Source organism: Pleurodeles waltl, chromosome 2_2 (assembly GCF_031143425.1).
Source record: "Pleurodeles waltl isolate 20211129_DDA chromosome 2_2, aPleWal1.hap1.20221129, whole genome shotgun sequence".
NCBI classification, from domain to species: Eukaryota; Metazoa; Chordata; class Amphibia; order Caudata; family Salamandridae; genus Pleurodeles; species Pleurodeles waltl.
In genome coordinates, this window is record NC_090439.1 from 128,672,920 (window position 1) to 128,696,625 (window position 23,706).

The 23,706-nt window shown below is 43.0% G+C and overlaps 1 protein-coding gene across 5 annotated transcripts in view; it reads right to left on the reverse strand.

The window, feature by feature from the left end:
* Nucleotides 1-23,706, reverse strand: part of CDH12 (cadherin 12) — a 2,251,017-nt gene that overhangs the window by 69,009 nt on the left and 2,158,302 nt on the right. For all 5 annotated transcript variants that reach the window (XM_069219514.1, XM_069219517.1, XM_069219515.1 and 2 more), the window contains one exon: nucleotides 1,254-1,507. In XM_069219514.1, coding sequence (XP_069075615.1) covers nucleotides 1,254-1,507 — 254 coding nt within the window. The remainder of the gene's footprint in view (nucleotides 1-1,253; nucleotides 1,508-23,706) is intronic.

Genomic DNA, 23,706 nt, shown 5'->3' on the forward strand with positions numbered 1-23,706 from the left:
AAATGATATATATGTGCCCCACTGACTGAGTTATGCTAGCATTTTCATAATATTTCTGCTGGAAGCACAACCCTTGAACATTCCAGGTAATGAACTGAAAGCTACCCTTGTGTTGCATTGTTAACCGTGCAGCATATCAGGAGGTTTCTGTGCTTGCTGCTTGGGGATGAGTGTGCAATGGTGTTGAGTGTTTTGAGAAGACTGCTGGTAGAGGATCAAGCTGGGATGAAAAGTTTCTGCATGTTGCAACCCTTAAATAAGCCCAACTCCAACACCAATGGATGCTCTGACCATCAACTTGTGTGATCACTGGAATTCACTCGAAATGTAGGCACCTGCCATTCTTCTCACTAAAGCCTCAACTGTTGGTGGGCGTAATTACTGCATATGAAAAAAGTGTATGTAGATTAGATCTTTATTAAGGACATTCAAAATAAAGAAGGCATAACTTGGTATTTACATTCACATATTAAACAAGCATTGGCAAAGTTGATTAGTATCATGTTGCGGGAGCAATGTGATTGGCTTTTTCAATGCATGACCATCCATTTTGATAGTGTATAGAATAAAATAAAAATATTTCTTTCTGTACTTTCAAAATGCCCATAGCATCACATGTTGCAACTTGCCCTGCTTTGTCAAATAAGATACATGCTTTAATGCCATGTGATGATGCCACCCACATTTCTTCATGCGGAGTTTTTAATCATCATCATTAGCATAGCCAATAACAGCTGGCTCCAATGTGACTAATAGCACTGGATAGTGCAACAGAAAAACATCCGTGGTGTCACCAAGGCAGCCTTCAGTCCCGAGGAGGGAATGTTGGAGGAGCTTAGAAATGCATCTACTGCATCAGTAAGACCACCATTGGGTACCTGGGGCAACAACAGAGGAGCATCAGGCATGAGGGTGGGAGTGGAGAGGTGGGGTAGTTCAGGTTCTAAGTAAAGAGTATGAGAATGTTTTATAAACCAAAACATGTACACTTGTGCAGCGCATAAGCAATTATTGAGATTTTTTTAAAACAAATTAGTTCTATGATGTTCCAGTGGAATGCTGCACCCTACCCAATCAAAGAGAGGGTAAACTAGTTATGCTCTAGTGGAGGACAAACAGATTTGGGAGAAAACCACCAGTAAAAATGTTGAGAGCTGAGATTGGTTAGAAAGCCATCAAACAATGATGAAGGACTGACTGTGTGTAGTATTGTTTTCTGGAGTGAGACCGGAAAATTTGAATTCCTTTCTTACCTTACAGAGCTAGAACCAAGATCAAGGTCTTGTGCAGTCACAGCTCCTATGATGGTACCAACAGGAGTATCTTCATAAACCTCCATGCTGTAAACAGGTTTGCTGAAAACTGGTGGCTCATCCACATCCAATACACTGATCTTCACAGTGGCTGTGTCTTTGAAGGGACCCGCAGAATGGAACCGATGGTCTAAGTGTACATTGGAGGCTTCTACCTTAAATGTGTATGCTTTTTTTGTTTCAAAGTCTAATGCCTGTGGTAAAGACAGAAAAAATGCAAAAAAGTCAAACTTTTACTAAAATAAATAATTTCAAATAATTGAGAACTTATTTATTTAATTCAAACATATTTATATTGACTTAAAAATGTACAAAGAACAAATGGCAATATAAATATATTCTATACAGTAGGCACTGATTTGGATTGAATACAATCAAAAGTGCATGCTGGAGGAAGTTAATCAATGAGACATTTAGCTCCGTGGGGAGGTGAGTTTGAATAGGTGAGATCTAAAGTTGTTTGAAAATGGAAAAGGTAATGACAGAGAGGCACTGATGCTGCAACAGAGTCCCAGATACTTTGAAAAGCCAAGGAAAAGCCTGGTTCAGAATGTTATCTTTCTCAATATCATTTTTTGACTGGCTTATTGGATTTTGATGTTGTGTTGTACTACAGCTTTCTTATTGCATTCTGGTTTGACTGTTTTGGTGTGTTGTGCCCTATTATGCTTTAATTGTTTGAAGTGTTGCTTTTTGTTGTTACATTGTTGTACTTTGTTGTCTACTTTAAATATATCAACAAACGTTGTTACATTCCCAGCCAAAAGCAGGAAATGTTTTACATGTTTCAATAACTGTGGTCTGCATCACATGAACTGAGCACTAGTGTTGGCCACAGTTTTAGGCAGACTGATTTTTTAAGTGGTTGAACAGTTGGACAAGCGCTGTTTGACTACCTTAGAAAGTGGTAAATAGTTCTTTGTCACACAAAATTTCAAGATGTGCACTCATTTTGGATGGAAATATAGTAACATTTGTTAAAATATCTAAAGTAAACAACAAAACATAACACAAAACACATAGAAAGCAACATCACAACCTAATCAAAACCAGGGGAATAAATCAGGCTGCTGCAGCTGCCTAATCCCCTGTGGTACAGAGGAGGCCCTTAACTATTCAATGGGTCGCAACCCCTCAGAAGGCTCCAATTCAGCCCAAGAACAATTTTGTCTTTGATGTATGGGAGCCTGAAGGAGTTCCTCAAATTCTGCAGGGAGGCCCCATCATTTTGTGTTTAGACACTGATCAAAACATAGTTTGGCAGGTACATCATGACCAAAACATTCAAACAGAATGCTGCAGAAAAAGTGCAGCACAGCAAACAAAGTAATTTTGCAATAATGTAGCACAAACCAACTGCAGCACAAATAACAACCCATGACTAGCACAACAAAATGCCACATAGCAAATGTGCACAATGTTCATCTCACACGAACAACTCCAGAATCCTGTATCCATAATGCGGTGGTCAAAGTGTTTAGAGCAAACACTGTCTTAATAGTGCCAGTCACAAATGTTTTGTGATCCACCCCCTGTCTTAAATTTGCAGTTGCTGTGCTCAGTTATGGAATATATCACCCAGTCTCGTAAAGAAAGGTAGACACGCCACACCTAGATACTCTCCTCTGTTCTATTTTGTATGGCATTTGAAAATAAATTTAAAAAGTGCATTTCCCACTCTTTTACAAGTTTCTGTGTTGCAGATAGGGTGGGATGTGGTCCAATTAATTTGACAGGGGTTATAAAGGATAAGGAGGATGGTTAGAAAACAACATTTAAAAGTGCAAAGGAAATTAAACAAACCATTACAATACCAAATTGATCATTTTAAGTTTAGGAAAACAGTGGTAAATGTACCTTTTTACTAGTGTATTTTGCTAACATCTTCTTCACCCTAGGGTAGAATAGACTCACCTAACTCTGATGACTTGTGGGAAAACGTCACACGTGTAACTTACAGCTATGAAATGATCTGATTTATGTGAAGTTAGATGATTTATTTATGCAGAATTACAGCTATTGCTTGCATGCATTCAGAAAATCTTGTTGCCCGACTCCTAGAAATATATGATTGTTGTAGGTTTCTGGACATAGTGCTGAATGAGAATGAATATCCCAGTGGTGAAATAACACAGGGAGTACTATCAAAGCCAATTTCTGTTTAAGTCTTTTCCACCATTTTGCCTGGAGAGAATGAAATGTGGCTTAAGGCTCCAAGTTGCCTGGGGTGACTATAGGCTGGTGTCAGGGTCCTTTATGTGCACTTGAACTGTTAGTGAGGCTGATCCAACTCTTCCCCAGCCATACTATCATTGTGGCCCATCCTGTCCATTCCTAAGCCCCCATCTTGTCATTGTCCTGGGGGAATTTACAAACTCCAACAGCAAAGCTATTCACAGTCAGGTGACCTAGGGCATTGGCAGAATGGACAAATAGTTAGGACATGAAAATGCCAACTTTCTAAAAGTCACATTTTCAAATTTAAAATCTGACTTTATCACTATAGAGAATATTCTATTTTCTATTGCAATTCATATCAGATTAAACAGCGTATCTCCATTTGCTCCCAATCCAAACCTGGCACTTCTTAAATGTAAGAAGGTAACCAAATGTTAGTCACGGAAGAGATAGGCCTTAAAACTGCCAGGACATTTAAAACTTAAAACCCATATGTCCTACTTTTCAAATACAATGCATGCTGTCCTATGTGGCTTTACGGCCTACCTTATGGATGCTTTATGAGTATCAAAAAGGAAAGTTTATGCTTGGCAAATGGGTTGTTTTGCCAGTAATAACACAAGTTTTACCTTTTGACAAAAACGTTTTATAAAATGATGTGAAACCTACTTTTGAGAAAAGAAATATGCTAAAATGAAAAATTTGTAGTAGGCTACCATACCTAAACCTTGTAGACCTATAATGGAAAAGAGATGTTTTCTTTAAGCTTAGTCAAATTGACACTGTCATATTAATTAATAAATATGGGAATAGTTGAAGGGATTGTAACATAGAAATGAATAATGAACTTTAAATTGATATGACTGGCTGTGTATCTTGGAACAGAAAAGCCAATAATCCTGAACGGTCTGTTTTCACATTAAATATCTGCTGTGCAAGATGTTTTTCTCTTTGCATCAGATGTTGCTGTTTTGAGAAGCTATTGTTTAATTAGTTAGGGAATAGACCTTTGTTTATATTAAACTACTGATAGGGAAGTACTCACTGCCAAATATGTAGGCGACAGGACGGATGGTTCAGGAGAACACTGTGAAAAGCAAGGATGATGTACAGCAATGTTTAAGGACACACTTTTGAAAGTTGATTGTACTCTTGTGAGAAAATGGGGAGTAAACCTGTTTTCAGGACCGTGCACAAATCTTATTGGCCAGCACGAAGAGGAAAAAACTGTAGTGTTTCAACTTAGAATTTATGTACTTATATTAGTGAGTGTTCCTAGACTAGCTCAGAAAAAGATCCTTATACTTTCCGTGACAGAGGAGATTCAGACTTACTTTCACCCCGATTCTCTGACTCTTCAGAGGAGACTCTTTGTTGAGTTTTCACAGACATCTCTTCATGAAAATTCTTAGCTTACATTTTGTCTGCTGTCATTTAGTTGAGATTACTGTCCAACTTTTATGCAAAAGATGAATGAGTATGCATTGGATGCTCCCACTGGAACTCTTCGTGGATATCTGAACTGACACTGCATACTTTTCCCTTCTCACTTTTAACTTTGTTCATTTAGAATAGGGAGTTTCCTTATAGAACACACTTGTTGCATTAATTTAATATTGATTGCATTGTTAAATACTCTTCTGACTCACCTTATTATTTAATACAGATTGATTACATTAACATTTGATGAAGAAATCTGACCAATAAAATATTGATAAAAAATATGTACTAAAACACTAAAATAAAACCCTTTAACTCACATCAACTCTCTTCATTGACTAAAGAATAACGAATGTTATTTGATTGCATTGTTTATTGACCTCGGCTCCATATTTCTCATTGGACATCAAAGATCCACCGACCTATGTGTGGGGTATTATTAAGAGGTTTTGATAAGAGAAATCCCCTCACGCAATAACTGGATCAAAATGACAGTTTAAATTTGCACTGCGCAGTGCAGTGGCAGGCCTAAGACATGTTTTAAAGTGCTGCTTCAATGGGTGGAACAATGAGAGCTGAGGGGCACTAGTAGAATTTCATTTACAGGTCCTGGGTACATGTACCACAATAGACTAAGGACTTAAAAGTAAATTAAATGTGGCGATCAGGTGTAAACCAGTTTTACCATGTTTTAGGGAGAGAGCACAAGCACTTTAACACTGGTTAGAAGTGGTAAAGTACACTGAGTCCTAAAGCCAACAAAAATGGATCCAGCAAAACAGGAGGGTTTTTGGCAAAATGTTTTGGGTGTCCCTGAAGAGGGGGCCAGGTGCAACATATTAACTGCACTTGTTTTTGAATTGCAGCTGTGGACCGGAGATGACTTTGTACTACCTTGTCTTCCTCAAAAGATGTAGGCCTCAGTGGCCCTTTTCGGGCAGGCTACTAGATGGTGACGTAAGCCCAGAACTTCATTATTCCTTCAACTTCCACTACCCAGTACTCGTTACTTGTGTTCTGGGAAACCTTTGATCTATAGAAATCCTGTGCTGAATATGGGGCATTTTACCTTTGGTTCCGTCATAAATAACACAGATGCCACAACTCATGGGCCACAGCAGTCCATGGAGATGCAATACCAGTGTTGTAAGGACTTTAGGCAGAATCCCTACAAATTTGAAAGAGGTGTTGGTGCTTTTTTGGAGGCATGCACCATCACTACAAAACATCATCCCATCTGTTAAGCAGAGGGGATCTTGCAACCCAAATGGTCTCTGGGTGCTATCATGGGATGCAGCATGGGGAAACAGTGCCCATAGTAGGCCATAATAACCCAACCTACCACTTTTTGATGCTTTTTGCAAAAGTAGTGATACAAATCATTAATACCCATAAGTATACATAAACAAATTTAAAAAGAGCAAATTATAATTCCTACGTTTCACAAATTTTAAAATTCATGAGTCACACTGTAAAAGCTTTGTTAATTTCTATCAATATTTACCATTTACTTTCTGTGTAGATTACATTTAACCTATAATTTGATCAAAAGTCCACATACATTTCCCAAATCCCTAATAGTGTTGACGCTTAGATGGTAAAAATATTTAAAATGATAAACTCTTGGCATCTGACCTGACCAGCCATTGTGAAAATGTATGTGGAGGACTTGATTTTGAGTTGTCTGCACTTTGGGAGTGAACCACAATCTTTATGCAAAAATTGGCTGTTAACCAGCACTTGAAATTCGAGGTTGACAATCAAAAATTCTTATGAGAGGCCTTTTGGAGTTTGGCTGTAACAAATAGCAGGATCCAACATTAAAAACATAAAAATTGCTTTCCAATACGCTTCCAAGTGTGGCCAGAACCAGAGCATAAGGCTCTAATCTGCTATTTGGAAGCCTAAACACTGTGGCCAATTGGACGTGATACTAGAATTAAATCTGCATTGTATTGCTAGTGTATAATAGAGTATGCTCTAATTAGAAGGCTGAATTATAAAAAATATTGGATCCAAAATATTGTGTGACATCTATATTGTGTTAAAAAATATCATCAATGCAAAAATATCATGTTGGAGAACAGTGAACACAATAATTATTTTTTAATGTAATATTGTTTTAGAGATTATCATATTTATTATTGTGACTGCCAAATTACAACCTTGGCGATCGGACCGCCGTCCCCGCCAGCTCCTGACGGCATGACAGCCAATGGGCTTGCAACCAGCCATGGTGGCGCTAAATTCAGCACCACCTGGTTGATTACAACCCCTGTTTTCGCCAGCCTCTTCATGGTGGAGACCCACCATGAAAAGGCTGTTGGAAAGGAAGTGCTGGAGGTAACAGGGGGGCCCCTGCACTGCCCACCACCATATCTTGGGCAGTGCAGGCCCCCCCTTGCCCAGGCACCATCGGAATGTGCACTCTCTGCTTTGCAGATAATGTGCATTCTGAGGGTGCTAGAGTGTTAGGCTATTACCCTCGGCTCCCTTAAGGCCAATATCCTAATAGTGTTCCCACGAGTCATCCCCGGGGGAACGCGTATTACAATGTTTCAGCCTGTCAGCCTGGTGAGACTATTGTAATACTCGCGGAAGGGGGGGCGGCACCGCAATGGTGGACGCGTCCTCTCTATGAGTTTGGCAGTCCTGTGGTGTGACCGCCAAACTCATAATGATCCCTTAGTATTTATATGGTATTGTTTTGATTTTATTTGATAGTATTATTAGTGTAATAGGTATATTTTTTGAGTTTGTAAATTCAAAGGCATTATTATTATTTTTTTTAATGCAATTACAAATTCATAATTTAGCTGTAGCACTAGTAGGGGAATAGGGTGGGAACCTAATTAAATGAATATTTCTTTTCATTGCTAATTAATTTGTTAACGTCATTTAAATAATTAAATGTTCATCACTAATGTAAATGTAATGATTGTTATTTTATTTATTTGAGCATAATTTGTGATTTTTTTAATTATTAATATTTTTAAGGGTAATTGTTAATATTGATATCAGTAGCACGTTGATGGGTTTCTAGGGGAACAGAGAGAGAAGTTAATTAAATGATGCATTTTTAAATGTTGTTTATTTGATAATGAAATTTCAATATTGAATATTGAATTGGTTACTAATTCTACACGTTTATTAATTGATTCATTGGTATTTTGATTAATTAAAAATGAATTGTGATTTTAATGTAAATGTTTTAATGTTCATTAATTTATTTAGAATTTTGTAGCTGGTTGTTGGGTTAGCAGTGGAATAGGATGGGAATATACTTAATTTATAAATTATTTTTGTGTTAATTAAATAGTAATATTATATTTAAGAGGTATAATGTTGAAATCGAATATTTGTTATGTTAATTACTTATTAAGTTTGAATGATAAGTGTATTAAATAATTATGTTGGTAAAATGTATTAAATATTTATTATTGTTTCAAGTGTATTTTTTTATTTAAGTCAAAATGTAATGTTAATATGCTTATATTTTATTGTCTTTTTAATTGTTTTGGGTGTTAGAAAGGGAAGTCATTTATAATTAAAATAATTAAATGCTTTAATGTGTTTGATATTTTCAAGAATACAATTGTTTATTTTTAGTTAATTTGTGTAGTATTTCTTCTTTAATTTTAATATGTATAAATAAATTATTTTTGTTATTAATTTGTCAGCAAAAGTAGTTATGTGAATGATGTATATAGCATTTCTGAAAAACAGCACCTTCCAAACTGTTGCTTAGATCCAGTGGGATCAGTAAGTCGAACTCCTCTGAAATCAAATACCTTTCCTACTGTTGCTTAGATAGGAGTGAGAATACTAATTAAATGCCTTGTAAATCCAACACTTTCCTTACTGTTGTTTAGGGTGGAGCGGAATAATAAATCTAACCACGCCAAAGTCTACCACTTTTCCTACTGTTTATTACATTGAAATGGAAATATTAAATATAACCTCTCTGAAGTCCAACACTTTCCCTAATATTACTTAGAGCCTAGTGGGAATAGTAAATCCATTCCCTCCAAAATCCAAAACACCTCCACTACTGTTGGTTAGATTGCAGTGGCAATTGTAAATCTAACCCCTCCAAAATCCATTACCTTGTCTACTGTTCTTCAGATTAGCTTGGGAATAGGAAATATAACTACTCCAAAGTCAGACAGTTTCCCTGCCTCAATTAGAATGGAGTGGGAATAGTAAATCGAAACCCTTCACCCCACCCCCTTGGATCCAGCACTTTCACTACTGTTGCTTAGAGTGGAGTCCAACTAGAAAACCTAACCCCTTCAAAGACTCACACTTTCCCTACTGTTGCTTGCTCTTGTATCCTGGAGTGTATGTACTAAATATAATTCTTTCCAAAGTCAACACCTTCCCTACTGTTGTTTAGATTGGAGTGGAAATATTGAATCTAACCACTCAGAAATCCAAGCCTTTCCATACTGTTGCTTAGATTGGAAGGGGAATAGTACAGTTAACCCCTCTGAAGTCCAACTATTTCCTTACTGTTGCATAGATTGGAGTGGAAATAGAAAATGTAATTTGAGGAGGTGTCAAAAAAATATCCTGTTTTTGTATACATTTAATTTATATTGATTATTATGGTTATTGTTGTTTGCTTTAAATTGTTTCATTGCTTAAATATGTGTTACATCTATCACATCTAAAAAATGGTTTTATTTCATTTTGCACATTAATTATATTTATTTACTTAATTATTCTGTGTTGTAATTTTTTAATATTATTTTAAATTATTGTTGATATTAATGAACTTTTTGTTTATGTGTAAATATTGTATTTCACACATTTTTATATATAATTTGTCAAACTTTTTAGTTATAGATTTTGTATAGTTTATTGTTAATATATCTGTTATGATGTACATATTCATTATGTAGTTGTTCATTCATTGTTACCTTTAGGTTTTTTTATTTAATATTTTAAATGTAATATTTTTTAAAAGTGTGTGAAAGTCATTATTGAACATATATATGAGTATATTTTATAATGGTTTATAAAAGTACATATTTTATATAAATTGATTAAAGTTTTTATTTTAAGTTATATTTAGGCCTCTGTAAAATTTTAACTACACCAAAGTAATCAGAGAAATTGCAATCATTTTACATTACTGTTGTGACATGAAATTACTAAAAAATACACATTTATGCCTATTTGCCTAATCTGGAATAATCTGAGGAAAAAATACCTACTTAAAATCACAACAACAGAGTGTGAGCACCTGCTTACTGTGCTGTTCCTGTACTGTTGCATTTAGCACTATTTTCTCAGTACAAAATGCATCATCCAGTTAATTTTGGATTTGAGGGTGCATTTTGCACTAAGAGCAGAGGCCCAGATTTGTGAAAAGTGGCACTGCACCTTGCAGGATGAGCGTCAAAAATGTTGAAGCTAATCCTGCAAACCACCCAGAGGGCCATTGAAAACAATGGTAGCCTCTTTTTAATGCCTGCAGTTAGCAAGCATTAAAAAATGCTGATAAAAATGGTGCAAAGGAATCTCATAGATTCCTTTGAGCCATTTTTACTACCCCCCGAGCGCCGGAATGCTCCGCTTGCATACATTATTCCTGGTGCAGGCATAATGTGGTGCAAGGGGTTACAAAGTGGCACAATGCAAGCATTGTGCCACTCTGTAAATGTGGTGTTTTTGCCCTTCCAATACCACATTAGAGTAAAAAAAGATTACGCTACTGTGGCGTTGGAATGATGCTAGGCCACCATAAATCTGGGCCATTGTTCTAAATGCAGGCTAATGTTCCTCATGTAAATCTGCATAATCTTGCATAATTTTTCTGTGGTTTCATGTAATTATGCTACAGCAAACTACATAAGTTATTGCCACCCCATTTTACTAACTTTATTTGTGAAATAAATTACCTATATTTCAATATTTATTAACAAATTATATATTTGCCTTTTTCTAGTGATATCATCTTTTAGGATAGTTATAACACTAATATTTCTGTTTTGTAAATTATGGGACTAGAAACACAATATACTGAGAAATTATGGGGCATATTTATACTCCGTTTGCGCCGGAATTGCGTCGTTTTTTTTGATGCAATTTCGACGCAAAACTAACTCCATATTTATACTTTGGCGTTAGACGCGTCTAGCGCCAAAGTCCATGGAGTTAGCGTCATTTTTTAGCGTGGACACCTACTTTGCGTTAATTATATGCAAGGTAGGCGTTCCCGTCGAAAAAATCGACTCCGAGGCATGTGCGTCGGATTTATACTCCTGGTCAAAATTCACGCCCGGGAGTGGGCGGATCCAAAAAAATGACGTACGGCCGCTTTTGTGCCGTTTTTTAGCGCCTGCAAAAGGCAGGCGTTAAGGGACCTGTGGGCTCTGAAGGAGCCCAGAGGTGCCCTCCCATGCCCCCAGGGACACCCCCTGTCATCCTTGCCAACCCCAGGAGGACACCCAAGGCTGGAGGGACCCATCCCAGGGACATTAAGGTAAGTTCAGGTAAGTGTTTTTTTTTTCTTCTTTTTTTGTGGCATAGGGGGGCCTGATTTGTGCCCCCCTACATGCCACTATGCCCAATGACCATGCCCAGGGGACAGAAGTCCCCTGGGCATGGCTATTGGGCAAGGGGGCATGACTCCTGTCTTTGCTAAGACAGGAGTCATTTCTATGGGGGTTGGGAGTGAAAAAAAATGGCGCAAATCGGGTTGAGGTGAAAAAATTGCCTCAACCTGACTTGCCCCATTTCTTGACGCCCAAGCCCCATATCCCCCTACGCCGGCGCTGCCTGGTGTACGTCGTTTTTTTTAACGCACACCAGACGGCGCCGGCGGCTAACGCCGGCTAACGTCATTCAATAAATAGGGCGCCCGCATGGTGCTTCAGAATGGCGTTAGCCAGCGCAAATTTTTTTGACGCAAAACTGCGTTAACGCAGTTTTGCGTCAAAAAGTATAAATATGGGCCTATATTTTTGACACAATATTTATGTATTTCGATATTGTTGTTCTTCATATACCACCAACTAAAGAATTTAAATTGCCCATGCTACTCTTCAAATATATTTGTGTGTCAATAAGTAGATTTTTTTTCCATTCCCATAGCCCTAATTTAGTGGTCTTTAAATGTGTTTTCTCTGAGACCCCCCAAACAAAATGTTTTGGAGACAGACCCCACTCCAAGGTTTATGGCAACGACTGGGTGTGCAGGAGGGACGCAGAGCAGAGCACTGGAGGCAAGATTTATCAAATTATTTTAGAAATATTTTCTCCGATAGTCATATTCCATACTAAAAATGAAAGAATGTGTGATACAAAAACAGACATTGACCAAAATACAGATCCTTATTTAATACTGGTGTGCACTCTTCATTTTGACCTTATATTACATCTGGCCTCCAAATTCCTATTGGATAGCCTGGCATAGTATGCATCCAATTTAAAGCACTTAAGCTACTGAAACACCAATTTGTAATGTGCATTAGAGCTAAAAAGGGTTGTATACCTGTTCTAAGTACACTTGCCTTCTATTAAGCACCCATACTACTCTATTATTATTGATTGCAATTGGTAACTATTAATTGTTAGAAATGGGGTTCCAGGTTGGCTAGGGTAGGCACCTAAACCAGGCAGTAACCACCACTCTAGTCATGGCAAGGGAGCTACACACCTAAGATAACCCCTGCTCACTCCATTGGTAGATGGGCACGAGCAGTCAGGCTTATCCCAGAGACAATGTGTAAAGCATTTGCACAGCACACACACGTGTTCCATACTCTACTAGCTAAGCAAGTGTTCCCTACACAAGATGGCCCTCAACAAAAGCCTGTCCCCTCTCAGGATTGCGGGGGCACATATTTGTCTCCCACGATGTCTCTTGGGGTCCTCCCCATGGGCAATGAATTACCAGGCACCATCCCGTCAACAGGTGGGGCTGAGGCTGCGAGCCACACCACGCCACCTGGCCTTCCTTACAACCAGGCCCGGGCCACATGAGAAGGATTATGGCAGGCAGGCAGCTCGCTTCACTTGCCCCACATTACCTCAGGGCAGGAGGTGGCCTCTGTGACCCCTCTGCATCATCCTGGTCTGATATAGGCTCCTACTTCAGTGGCGGCTCCACGATCCAGCACTGAAGGGGATGCCCGTTTGTCCCCAGGGGGCCCCAGGGAGAGCGCGCTGGCCTGCACACGCCGGGGATGACAGGCAGGCTTCACTGCACTTCTCCTTTCTACCCTCGCCCTCAAGGGATGAGAAAAACAGGTTTGATTTTGTGGCATTGCTGCCATCAGGGCCACATCGCAGGAGAGACAGGAATGCCCACCACGCACTCCCGGCAAAGGAAAATACAGCAACTCGAGTCGCTACAAAGTAGAAAACAGGGGAGAAAGGGGGCACAATGCCCAGCCCCTGAGGACAACTGTTAGGTCACAAGACGAGGGCAAGGAGCAGGCCAGCACATCAGGGTCTTTGGAGTCCAGTGGCAGTCCTTTTTGTGACCTAACAGGTCACAGATCAGCACAGCATCATGGCAGTCCAAGTGGTGGTTTCCTGGAAAGTCCCTCCAGCAGCGTCTGGTGCTAAATCCACACAGTGTCCAGAACTATGGGGGAACAAACCCCTATATGTATATTCATTTTCTCTTTGATTTCAGGGGGTACTTCAAAGGAACTTCAGAAGTGCACAACACCCCCCTTCAAACCCAGCCCTGGCTCCAGACATCAGTAGGGGGTAAACTAACCCTTTATGAGAGGGTAGGACACATCCTATACAAATGTAAGGTTACCCCGCCTCTTCCTCTCTAAGCCCAGGAAGACCATTCAGTATGCAGAAGTACTCCCATTACACCGCTACCCTCCCTGTGTGATAGCTGTCTGGAAAGTTTACACAAAGCCCAGCTGTCACTATAACCCAGACGTGGATTGGAGTCAAGCTGTAAAGCACAAGAGTCATAAGCACAGAGAAATACCCACTTTCTAATAGTAGCATTTCAACAATGGAAATAAAAAATCCACTTAAACCAGTAACCAGCATTTCTAACTACCATTCCAAACATAATAAACATGCCAAGGCTGCTCCTCATAAGTCGGAAGATACCACTTAGACATATGCAAAGGCATTTCCTAATGCAACTCTATGAGAGAGGCAGCACTCACAGCAGTGAGAAAACAAATAGGCTGCCTGTCACTACCAGGAGATGCCACACAATAAGGCATATGTCCTACATTTTACCTACACAAGACACTGCCCATAGGGCTACCTAAAGCCTACCTTAGTTCCAGGCCTGGCATGTAAATTTAGATGACAAGCCACTGTGGCAGTAAACTGCACACACAGGCCCTGCAGGGGCAGGACTGAGATACGTGTAAACTGGCTACTTCTCTGGATAGTGCAAGCTGAGCCTCAGGTCAACTAATAGTATTTAAATTATAGGCCCTGGGTATGAGGGATTCCACTGTTTAAGGAACTTACAGGTAAATTAAATGTGTCAATGAGGTGTAAGCCAATCAAACCAGGTTTAGAAGGGAGGGCACATGCACTATAGCCCTGATCAGCAGTGGTAAATTACCTAGAGTCCTAGAACCAACAAAAAGAGGTCAGAAAGATAGGAGGAGGAAGGCAAAATGGTTTTGAGTGACCCTGAAATATGGACAAGGTCCAACATCAATTAAAATTGTATTTTAAGCATATTGCCCCACATTTAGATGGCATGATTTATTTATTTTTATATTTGTGGCATATCCTTGCTGAAATTAACATTAAAAAAAATCTCACAAGTTAGCCAAGACCATCCCTATTTAGTTTTGCAAAGCTTGTTACAGGAAAGTAGTCTCTTTCTAGCATGGTTACCCCCACTTTTGGCCTGTTTGTGAGTGTGTGTCAGTGTGTTTTTAGTGTGTCACTGGGATCCTGCTAGCCAGGACCCCAATGCTCATAGATAAAAACCTATATGTCAGGGTGTTTTGCCTGTCTCACTGGGATCCTGGTAGCCAGGACCCCAGTGCTCATAGTTTGTTGCCTAATGTGTATGCCTGAGTAGTGCCTAACTGTGTAACTGAGGCTCTCTTAATCAGAACCTCAGTGCTTATGCTCTCTCTGCTTTTAAATTTGTCGCTGTAGGCCAGTGACTACATTTACCAATTTCATTTGGCGTACTGGACACCCCTTATAAGTCCCTAGTATATGGTACCTAGGTACCAAGGACATTGGGGTTCCAGGAGATCCATATGGGCTGCAGCATTTATTTTGCCACCCATAGTGAGCTCAGACAAACCCTTACACAGGACTGCCATTGCAGCCTGCATAAAATAGTGCACACACTATTTCACAGCCATTTTCACTGCACTTAAGTAACTTATAAGTCACCTATACATCTAACCTTCACTTGTTGAAGGTTAGGTGCAAAGTTACTAAGTGTGAGGGCACCCTTGCACCAGCAAAGGTGCACCCACATAGCTCAGGGCCATTTCCCCAGACTTTGTGAGTGCGAGAATACCATTAAACCTGTGCGGTTATATGTCGGAACCACAGTGCCTAAACCACCCGTGGCTCAACAACAAGGTCGGAACAACGACCTTGTTCTAAACACTAATGCCTTTACCACAAATGCGTTTACAATGATTTTACTGTTGTAAACGCATTTCTGGTAAAGGCATTACCAATCACCATGCACAAACCAGCATGCTTACACCCCAGCCCCCCACCCCACCCCTTAAACCTAAACCCTGACTCCCCCTCCTCCCCTAAACCCTAATCACTCCCAGCCCCCACCCCACCCCAAAAACTAAAAATACCCTGAGTCCCCACCCCACCCCTAAAACCTAAACCCTGCCTCCCCAAACCCTAATCACCCCCAGCCCCCCAAAACAGCCCCCAGTCCCAGTCCAACTTACCTCCTCCTTCACCGCGTCCACTCTGACTCCCTTCTGTACCTTAACCACGCATGTACGTTGTTCAGACTTGCGTGGTTAAGGTACCAAAACCATGGAGTTGTGGAAAACTAAAGTGTTGTTTCGCTTTCATTTTTCACAACCTCGTGGTTCCGGACTCGTTCTTCCAGGTGTTTCCCCACTCGTGCACTACTTATAGGTCAATACCTATATGTGGTTTCACAATGGTAACTCCGAATATGGCCATGTAACATGTCTAAGATCATGGAATTGTCCCCCCATTCCAAATCTGGTATTGGGGAGCTAAATCCATGCATCCTGGGGGCTCCACCATGGACCCCTGGCACTGCCAAACCATCTCTCTGAGGTTTGCACTGCAGCTACAGTTGCTGCCACCTCACAGACAGGGTTCTGCCCTCCTAGGGTCTGGGCAGCCCAGTCTCAGCAAGGCAGAACAAAGCATTTCCTCTGAGAGGAGGGTGTTACACAGTCTCCCTTTTGAAATAGGTGTTGCAGGCTGGGGAGGGGTAGCCTCCCCCAGACTCTGGAAATGCTATAAACGGCACAGATGGTGCCCTCCTTTTATAAATCAGTCTACAATGGTTCAGGAACCCCTTCTCCCCTGCTCTGGTGGGAAACTGGACAAAGGAAAGGGGAGTGACCACTCCCCTGTCCATCACCACCCCAGGGGTGGTGCCCAGAGCTCCTCCAGTGTGTCCCAGACTTCAGCCATCTTGCTTTGCAAGGTGTGGGGGCACTCTTGAGGGCTCTGAGTGGCCAGTGCCAGCAGGCGACATCAGAGACCCCTCTTGATAGGTCCATACCTGATAAGGTAGCCAATCTCCTTCTCAGGGCTATTTAGGGTCTCTCCTGTGGGTTCTCTTCAGATTCTGTGTGCACGTTTCCTTCAGGAATCCTCTGCAACAACATCAGACTCTTCTGACCTCGGATCAGCCGCAGCCTGCTCCAAGAAATGGTATAATTGCAACAAAGTGTCCACTGGTTGCATGCTCTGGGGACTCCCAGTCTTCATCCTGCACCAGAAGGACCAAAGAAATCTGCAGTGGAGTGACAGAGTCACTTCCCTGCTCCAAGCAGGCACCTTCCAAGGTGGTGACTGGTACCCAGGGACTCCTCTCACAATGAAGAGCATGCTCCTAAGGACACAGAGGGTGGATATCATCAACATAGACTGTCCTGAGGTCCTGCTGTCACAATTTGAAGGAGGTAAGACCTTGCCTTCCCTGAGAACGACAGTACCCCTTTGTACTGTGTATTCTTCACCTCCTGAGTCCTCTGTGCGCTCTTTGCAAAATTCCTTCATGCACAGCCCGGCCTAGGTCCCCAGAACTCCACCCTGCAATGCTCAACTCGCTGAGTTGTTCTCCGGCGGCGTGGGACCTTTTTTTGTTGTGCTACATCAACCGTGTTTTGCACCTCCTTTGAACCCGGATCCTGTTGCTTCTGGGGGTGCTGGCTGGCTGACATCCTGAGGGCTCTCTAAAGTGCGAAGAGTCCCCTCGTCCTCCTCACACAGAGTGGAGGCTCCCAGGTCCCTCCTGGGTCCATCCAGTGCCATTTTGATTAAAAATGCACTTTTGTAATAGCCAAGGCTTGTTGGCACTTTCCAACATGAAATCTTGTCTACAAAGATCTTCACACAGTAGGACATCTTTTGCATCATGCAGGAACCTGCTGGCATCTTCCCAGGGTGCATTTATGCAGTCTTCCACTAACCATAGACTCTTCTTTTGCACCCTCTTCTGGGTTGGCAGGGGCTCCTTTCAACTTTTGAGACTTGGTCCCCTTCCTTTGCAGGTCTTCAGGTCCAATAATCCAGCAGTTGTTCTTTGCAGATTTGTTTGGCTGCTGCAAAATCCCCAAAACGAGGTGTGGTGTGTCCTAAGGTAACTTGCAGTACTTTACTCCTGCTTTTCTGGGCTTTGGGGTGGGTTACTTTACTTACCTCTACTGTATTGTTGCTCTCCCAGCGATTCTGCACACAATACACTTGTCTAGGGGGGAATTTCTGATTCACATTCCACTTTTTTAGTATATGGTTTGTGTTGCCCCTAGATCTATTTTGTCCCATTGCATTTTATAGGATTTCCTACTGTTTGCATTGTTCTATGACTATTTACTTATCTAATTTTGGTGTCTAGTGTATATGTTGTGTATAATACTTACCCCCATAAAGAGTATTGCCTCTAAGATATTTTTGGTACTGTGTCACCCCAAACAAATACCTTTATTTTTGGTAAAACTGAGTATTGTCTTTACTTGTGTATAAGGAATGTGTAACTATAAGAGTATTGCATGAGCTTTGCATGTCTCCTAGTTCAGCCTAAGCTGCTCTGCTATAGCTACCTCTATCAGCCTAAGCTGCTAGAACACTACTACATTTCACTAATAAGGGATAACTGGACCTGTTATAAGGTAAAAGTAACCAAGGTACCCACTACAAACCAGGCCAGCTTCCCACACTTGTTTGTTGTGTATTCATATTAAGAAAGACGGGCAAAAAGTTTTTAAAAAAATGAATAACAAGAGTGAGCTTGGTTAAAAGCCCATAGAGAGATTCCAACAGGCCAGAGGGCTTGCGCTCTTGACCCTAAAAAGTGTACGTTTTCATTTTTTACACATTTTAGGATGCAATCTAGAGTTCTATAATGCTAAATGCATTTTCTTACCATACAAAAAGCATAATATTCCAGTGGGAGCTGCAGAAAGTAGACAGTGCTCATTGGGACATTGTATACCTTCTGTTATTGATACCACTTTTGCTACCATTGAGACTAAGGGTTGCAAAGACAGTGCTCTGGATTGCAAGAAGCAAAGTAGGAATCACAGCTGTAACGCCTGATAACTGCTAAATAGCATTCATGGCACTTGTGGATTGAGATATATGTGCTGCTTCTGACTCCACCTCCTGACGAGAGAAGCTCATCTTTCGCAATCCCATCAGCACTCTCTTTCTGTGCTTTTTCCATCATGCATTTCAGAGAATATCCAGAGCTGGTTTGAACTAATTGTGTATCCTACAGTAACGTTAATAATGTGTGTTGCAATATCATGCGCTGCAATGTACATTAACCTGGCATAATTTGCAAAACACGCACAATTTTGCATTACATATTGCACGCAAAAGTTCCGAAATTACAGGATGCCTAGTTTTCCACAATTGTTTTAGTACTAGGGATTGGTTCAAGTAGTAAATCTCTGTGGTAGACTGATTCAAGCAGAAAAGATGCTGCAAGAGGTTTTTCTCCCAGAATCTATACCCCGGCTAATGTCTCCAGTGATTTTTGAACCTGAGGTATGTTCTTGTCTTCAATGTTCGCTCACAATATTCCAAACAATATTTAATGAAATTTACACGTACTTATACAATATTTCCCATTTTTTTAAAAATACCTGATTTTACAGACTACTGTAGATTCGCTGTTTCATAGGGTTGTATGTTACAGGTTTTATTATTACTCATGTTAGTTGCTCTCAGTTTTGGTAACAAAGTAACATCCTTTTGAAAGGCTGGTAATATCTGTTCACTTCCTAATTAACTGCTGTCATTATTAGAATATTGTTTCACAGTTTGCACAATACAAATCAGTTAGTGCTAATTGTAGTGAACCTCTCCTTTCAGGTTCAAGCAAACCTGAAAGCACGGTCCTAAACTATTTTCACTGAACAAGATGCTAGATCAAATCAAATCAAAGGAACCTGCATTTATTTTCTGTTTGCTTCCAGAGAACAGTATGCATTGGCAACACACCTGAGGCAGCACATACAGCATGTGCTGCACCAGTTCCGACAGGGGGCATCACAGTGGTGTTGCAGGCACTGCCCTAAATTGCACCAGTATGAAGGTCGTGGACTTGCTCTGGAGGACCAATGCTTGAACATGGTCTTTAATGTTGCTAGGGCCCTGGACAGCCGTAACTTCTGCTGCTGTTTGCATTGTTCTGGTAAATATCGTTGTTTTCTTCTTTTTCTTTGTTTTCCATAGGCTGTTAATGTTACCACAGTAGCTGTGTACTGTTTGTATCTACATGTGAAAGGCTGTCTTAGCTCTCTCTCACCTCTTTGCTATTTAACCATTGACTGCCTACAAGAAAGAAAAAGAAGAAAGTTCAGAACCCAACTTTATTTTGAAGTTCACAAGTCTGGCTAATCACTCTATGACATTTAGGCCCTCATTACAATGCTGGCAGTCGTTGATAAAGCGGTGGTAATACTGCCAACAGGCCGGCGGTAACAAAAATGCAATTATGACCACGGCGGAAACCGCTCAGACAGACAGACACTTTAACACACCGACCGCCACGGCGGTAGCAACAAGCACCACAGCAGTAACCGTCAACAGCCAGGCAGAAGACAATGTACCGCCCACTGCATTATGACCAACCTTTCCTCCAGCTTTTCTGGGGCGGTACCAACGACATCAAAAGCACGGCGGAAACAGAACACAGAAGTCAAAGGACTCACCTCTAGAGACTCAGGGAACGACCATGACGCCATGGAGCCCGAGTTGCACATATTTCCCATGCTCGTCTACCTTTTCCTGCATTACAAACACCAACGCCGGGGAAGATGACCACGGTGAGTACTGCCACCTAGCACACAAGGGAGGGGGGGAGGAAAAAGAGAGTGACACACACACGCAACACGCAACACCCCCACCCCCAACACCATACACACAACCAGATGCAGTAATATTACATATCCACCCCGTACTCTTCAGGAATAATGAAAGGACAAAATGATTGGAATTAAGTGAGTGTAATACGATTAAAGAACATGCATAAGTGCGGAGAGAACACTGCAGGGGCATCAGGTTGAAAATATACAGGCACCTCAGGGGGTGGGGGAATGGTGAGGCACCTCAGTCGGAAGATGGTACAACACCACTGGTACTGAAGGGGGCTACATGCCCTGTGGGATGTCCTGGGGATTGCAAAGCCACAGTCTCTCAAGTGGGTGGTTTGCCCGCTGCTTGGTCCTGGGGAGTGCAAGGCCACAATCTCTCAAGTGGGTGGTTTGCCCACTGTATGGTCCTGGGGAATGCAAGGCCACCGTCTCTCAAGTGGGTGGTTTGCCCACTGCTTGGTCCTGGGGAGTGCAAAGCCACAGTATCTCAAGTGGGTGGTTTGCCCACTGCTTGGTTCTGGGGAGTGCAAGGCCTCATTCTCTATAGTGGGTGACTTCTCCACTGGTTCTGGAGGGGGCCTAGTGCCCAGTGTGCTTCATCCTGGGAATGAGTCCCAGCACCAGGCCTCCTTTCCTTCCTGCCTGCTGGTGCAGACCCCTTGCCCTTCCTGTCAACAGCCGGGGATTGCCCCTTGCCCTTCACACCTGCAGTTGGTGATGCCTCCTTGCCCTTCGTAGTCGCAGCTGGTGGTGCCTCCTTGCCTTCCTAATCGCAACTGGTGGTGCCTTCTTGCCCTTCCTTGATGCACCTGGTGGAGGCACCCTGTCAGTGTTGCTGCCTGGTGCCCAGGATCCTCTCCCACCTGCAGTAGCTGTCGACACTACTATGTCCCTGGACTGGGTGGCTAAGGTGCTTGCATGGGTTTTCTTTATCCTGGCCTGACGTGAAGGACAGGGGAGGAGGGGGAGGGAAGAGTTCAATGGTGGAGAGGAAAAGCTTCTTAGGGACACTGGAGCGGGAATAATGTGAAGGTTTGGGAGTTGAGGACGAGGAAGTGGTTGTATGAGGTGTCTGTCTGTCTGCTGTGTTTGGGTGCAGGTGCATGGGCTGGATGCTGTTGTGAAGTGGATGGCTGCTGGGTGTCTGAGTGCTTGCGTTTGTGTACTTTGAGAGGAGGGGGCACAGACACAGTGGGAGAGGTCACAGGGGGCATGTGCATGGATGTGGGGGTGGTGACTGCCAGTGAGCGGTGTCTAGTGATAGGCGTGATGGTGGTAGTGGATGAATATGTAGTGCATGCAGGTGTGAGTGTAGACGCAACTGGGGGGAAGGTGGACGAGGAGGAGGAGGGGGACACAGTGGAGCAGTGGATGTTGGTATGTCTGCATCTGGTGTTTGTGTGAGTGCCTGTGGGATGATGTGTGGTGCTTGTGTTTGCCTGACCCACTCCTGTGTGTTGTCCTGGGTGCAAGGTGGTCTGCCTGTGTGCTTGGGATAGGTTGGGGTTGAGGGGAATGGGATTGGGTAGAGGAGGTTGGGGGGAGGCTAGAAACAGGGAGAATGTTTGTCATTAGGGAGGAGGCCAGAGCCTGGATTGATCTCTGTTGGGCCACCATGCTAGAGTGAATGCCCTCCAGGAATGCATTTGTTTGTTGCAAATGGTCTGCCAGCCCCTGGATGGCATTCACAATGGTTGACTGCCCAACAGAGATGGATCGCAGAAGGTAAATAGCCTCCTCACTCAGGGCAGCAGGGCTAACTGGGGCAGGGCCTGAGGTGCCTGGGGCAAAGGAGATGCCCACCCTCCTGGGTGAGTGGGCACAGGAAACACGCTGAGGGGCTGTTGGGAGGGCGGTGCTTGTACGGGGATGGCGGCTGTACCTGTAGTTGGGGTGGCACAGAGGTGTCCCCCACCACAAGGGATCTTCCATCGGAGGAGGTGTCACTGTCAGAACTGTCCCCGCCTGTCTTCACCGTGGTGCTCTCCTCACTCTCCATCCCACTGGTGCCCTGACCGTCGGTGGATTCGGCCTCCATGGCCCTGTGGGATGCAGCTCTCCCTATCGCCGGTGCCTCTGCTCCTCCGCCAGATGATGCTAATGCGCATAAGGACAGGGTGACAAAACAAAAAGGGGGGGATGAGACAAAGGATACCCTTGGTCAATGGCGGCAACAACACCACCGTTGGTGTACACGTCACACACACACACACAGGGAACAGCCCTACTCACTAAGCAATGTCCTACCAGTCACAATGTCCGTCACCAGCCCATGGACAGGGATACCTAATGCCAATTGGAGCATACCTGAGAACCACAGACCCCTGTCCAGTAATGGAGGCCTACTAGCCTGTTTAGAAGAGGTTGACATCAGACCGTGCCCAACATGGGCTCTACCCTGCACTGGCTGGCCTGGCCTAGGGGCACCCACATGCCCACATCCCCCACCCGGATGCCACCCACCACAGTCAAGTAGTAAATTGGGGCACTGTACTCACCCCCTTGTGGCTGCTGTGATGCCCCCAAGTGCCCAACCAGCTCCGGATAGTCCACTGCCAGTATGCAGGCCATCAGCGGGGTCAGGGTTCGACAGGCACCCCTTCCTCGTTTGGAGGCCACACCCAGCTGGGCCTCTGCCGTCTTCCGTGCTCAGCGTCTCAGGTCCTCCCAGCATTTGTGACAGTGGGTGCTCTGCCTGTCGTAGACCCCCAGGGTCTGCTCGTCCTTGGCGATGGCACGCCATATACCTTTTTTTGATAGGCGCTGACCTGCGGAGAAATACACATAGGAAAAGGTATCAGTCCTGCCTGTTACACTCATGGCCCACCATAGCCCTCAAATCCCCTTACGCACAGACATTGCCCACCATACATGTAGGACGCTGGCCAGGGCCCTTACCCCAACTCCCCCCACATAATGCCCTCACACACAGCACTCCATGCATTCATGCCCCGTTCATCGTGCTCACAGTATACTCCCCTGTTGGTCTGGAGGCCCATACACCATTCAGTACTGGGGTAGGAACCCATCCACCAGTCTCTCCAACTCCGCAGTGGTGAAGGCACGGGCCCTGTCCCCAGTGACACGAGCCATGGACGGTTCCAGACACAGGTCACAGCAACACTTGCAGTGTAGGTTCTCTCCTGTTGAAGGTCAAGTAGCAAGTGGGTGAACAGATTGAAAATGGCGGTCATGTCTGCAGGGGTGCGTACCGTCACCGCCAGCGTACATCACCATTGGCC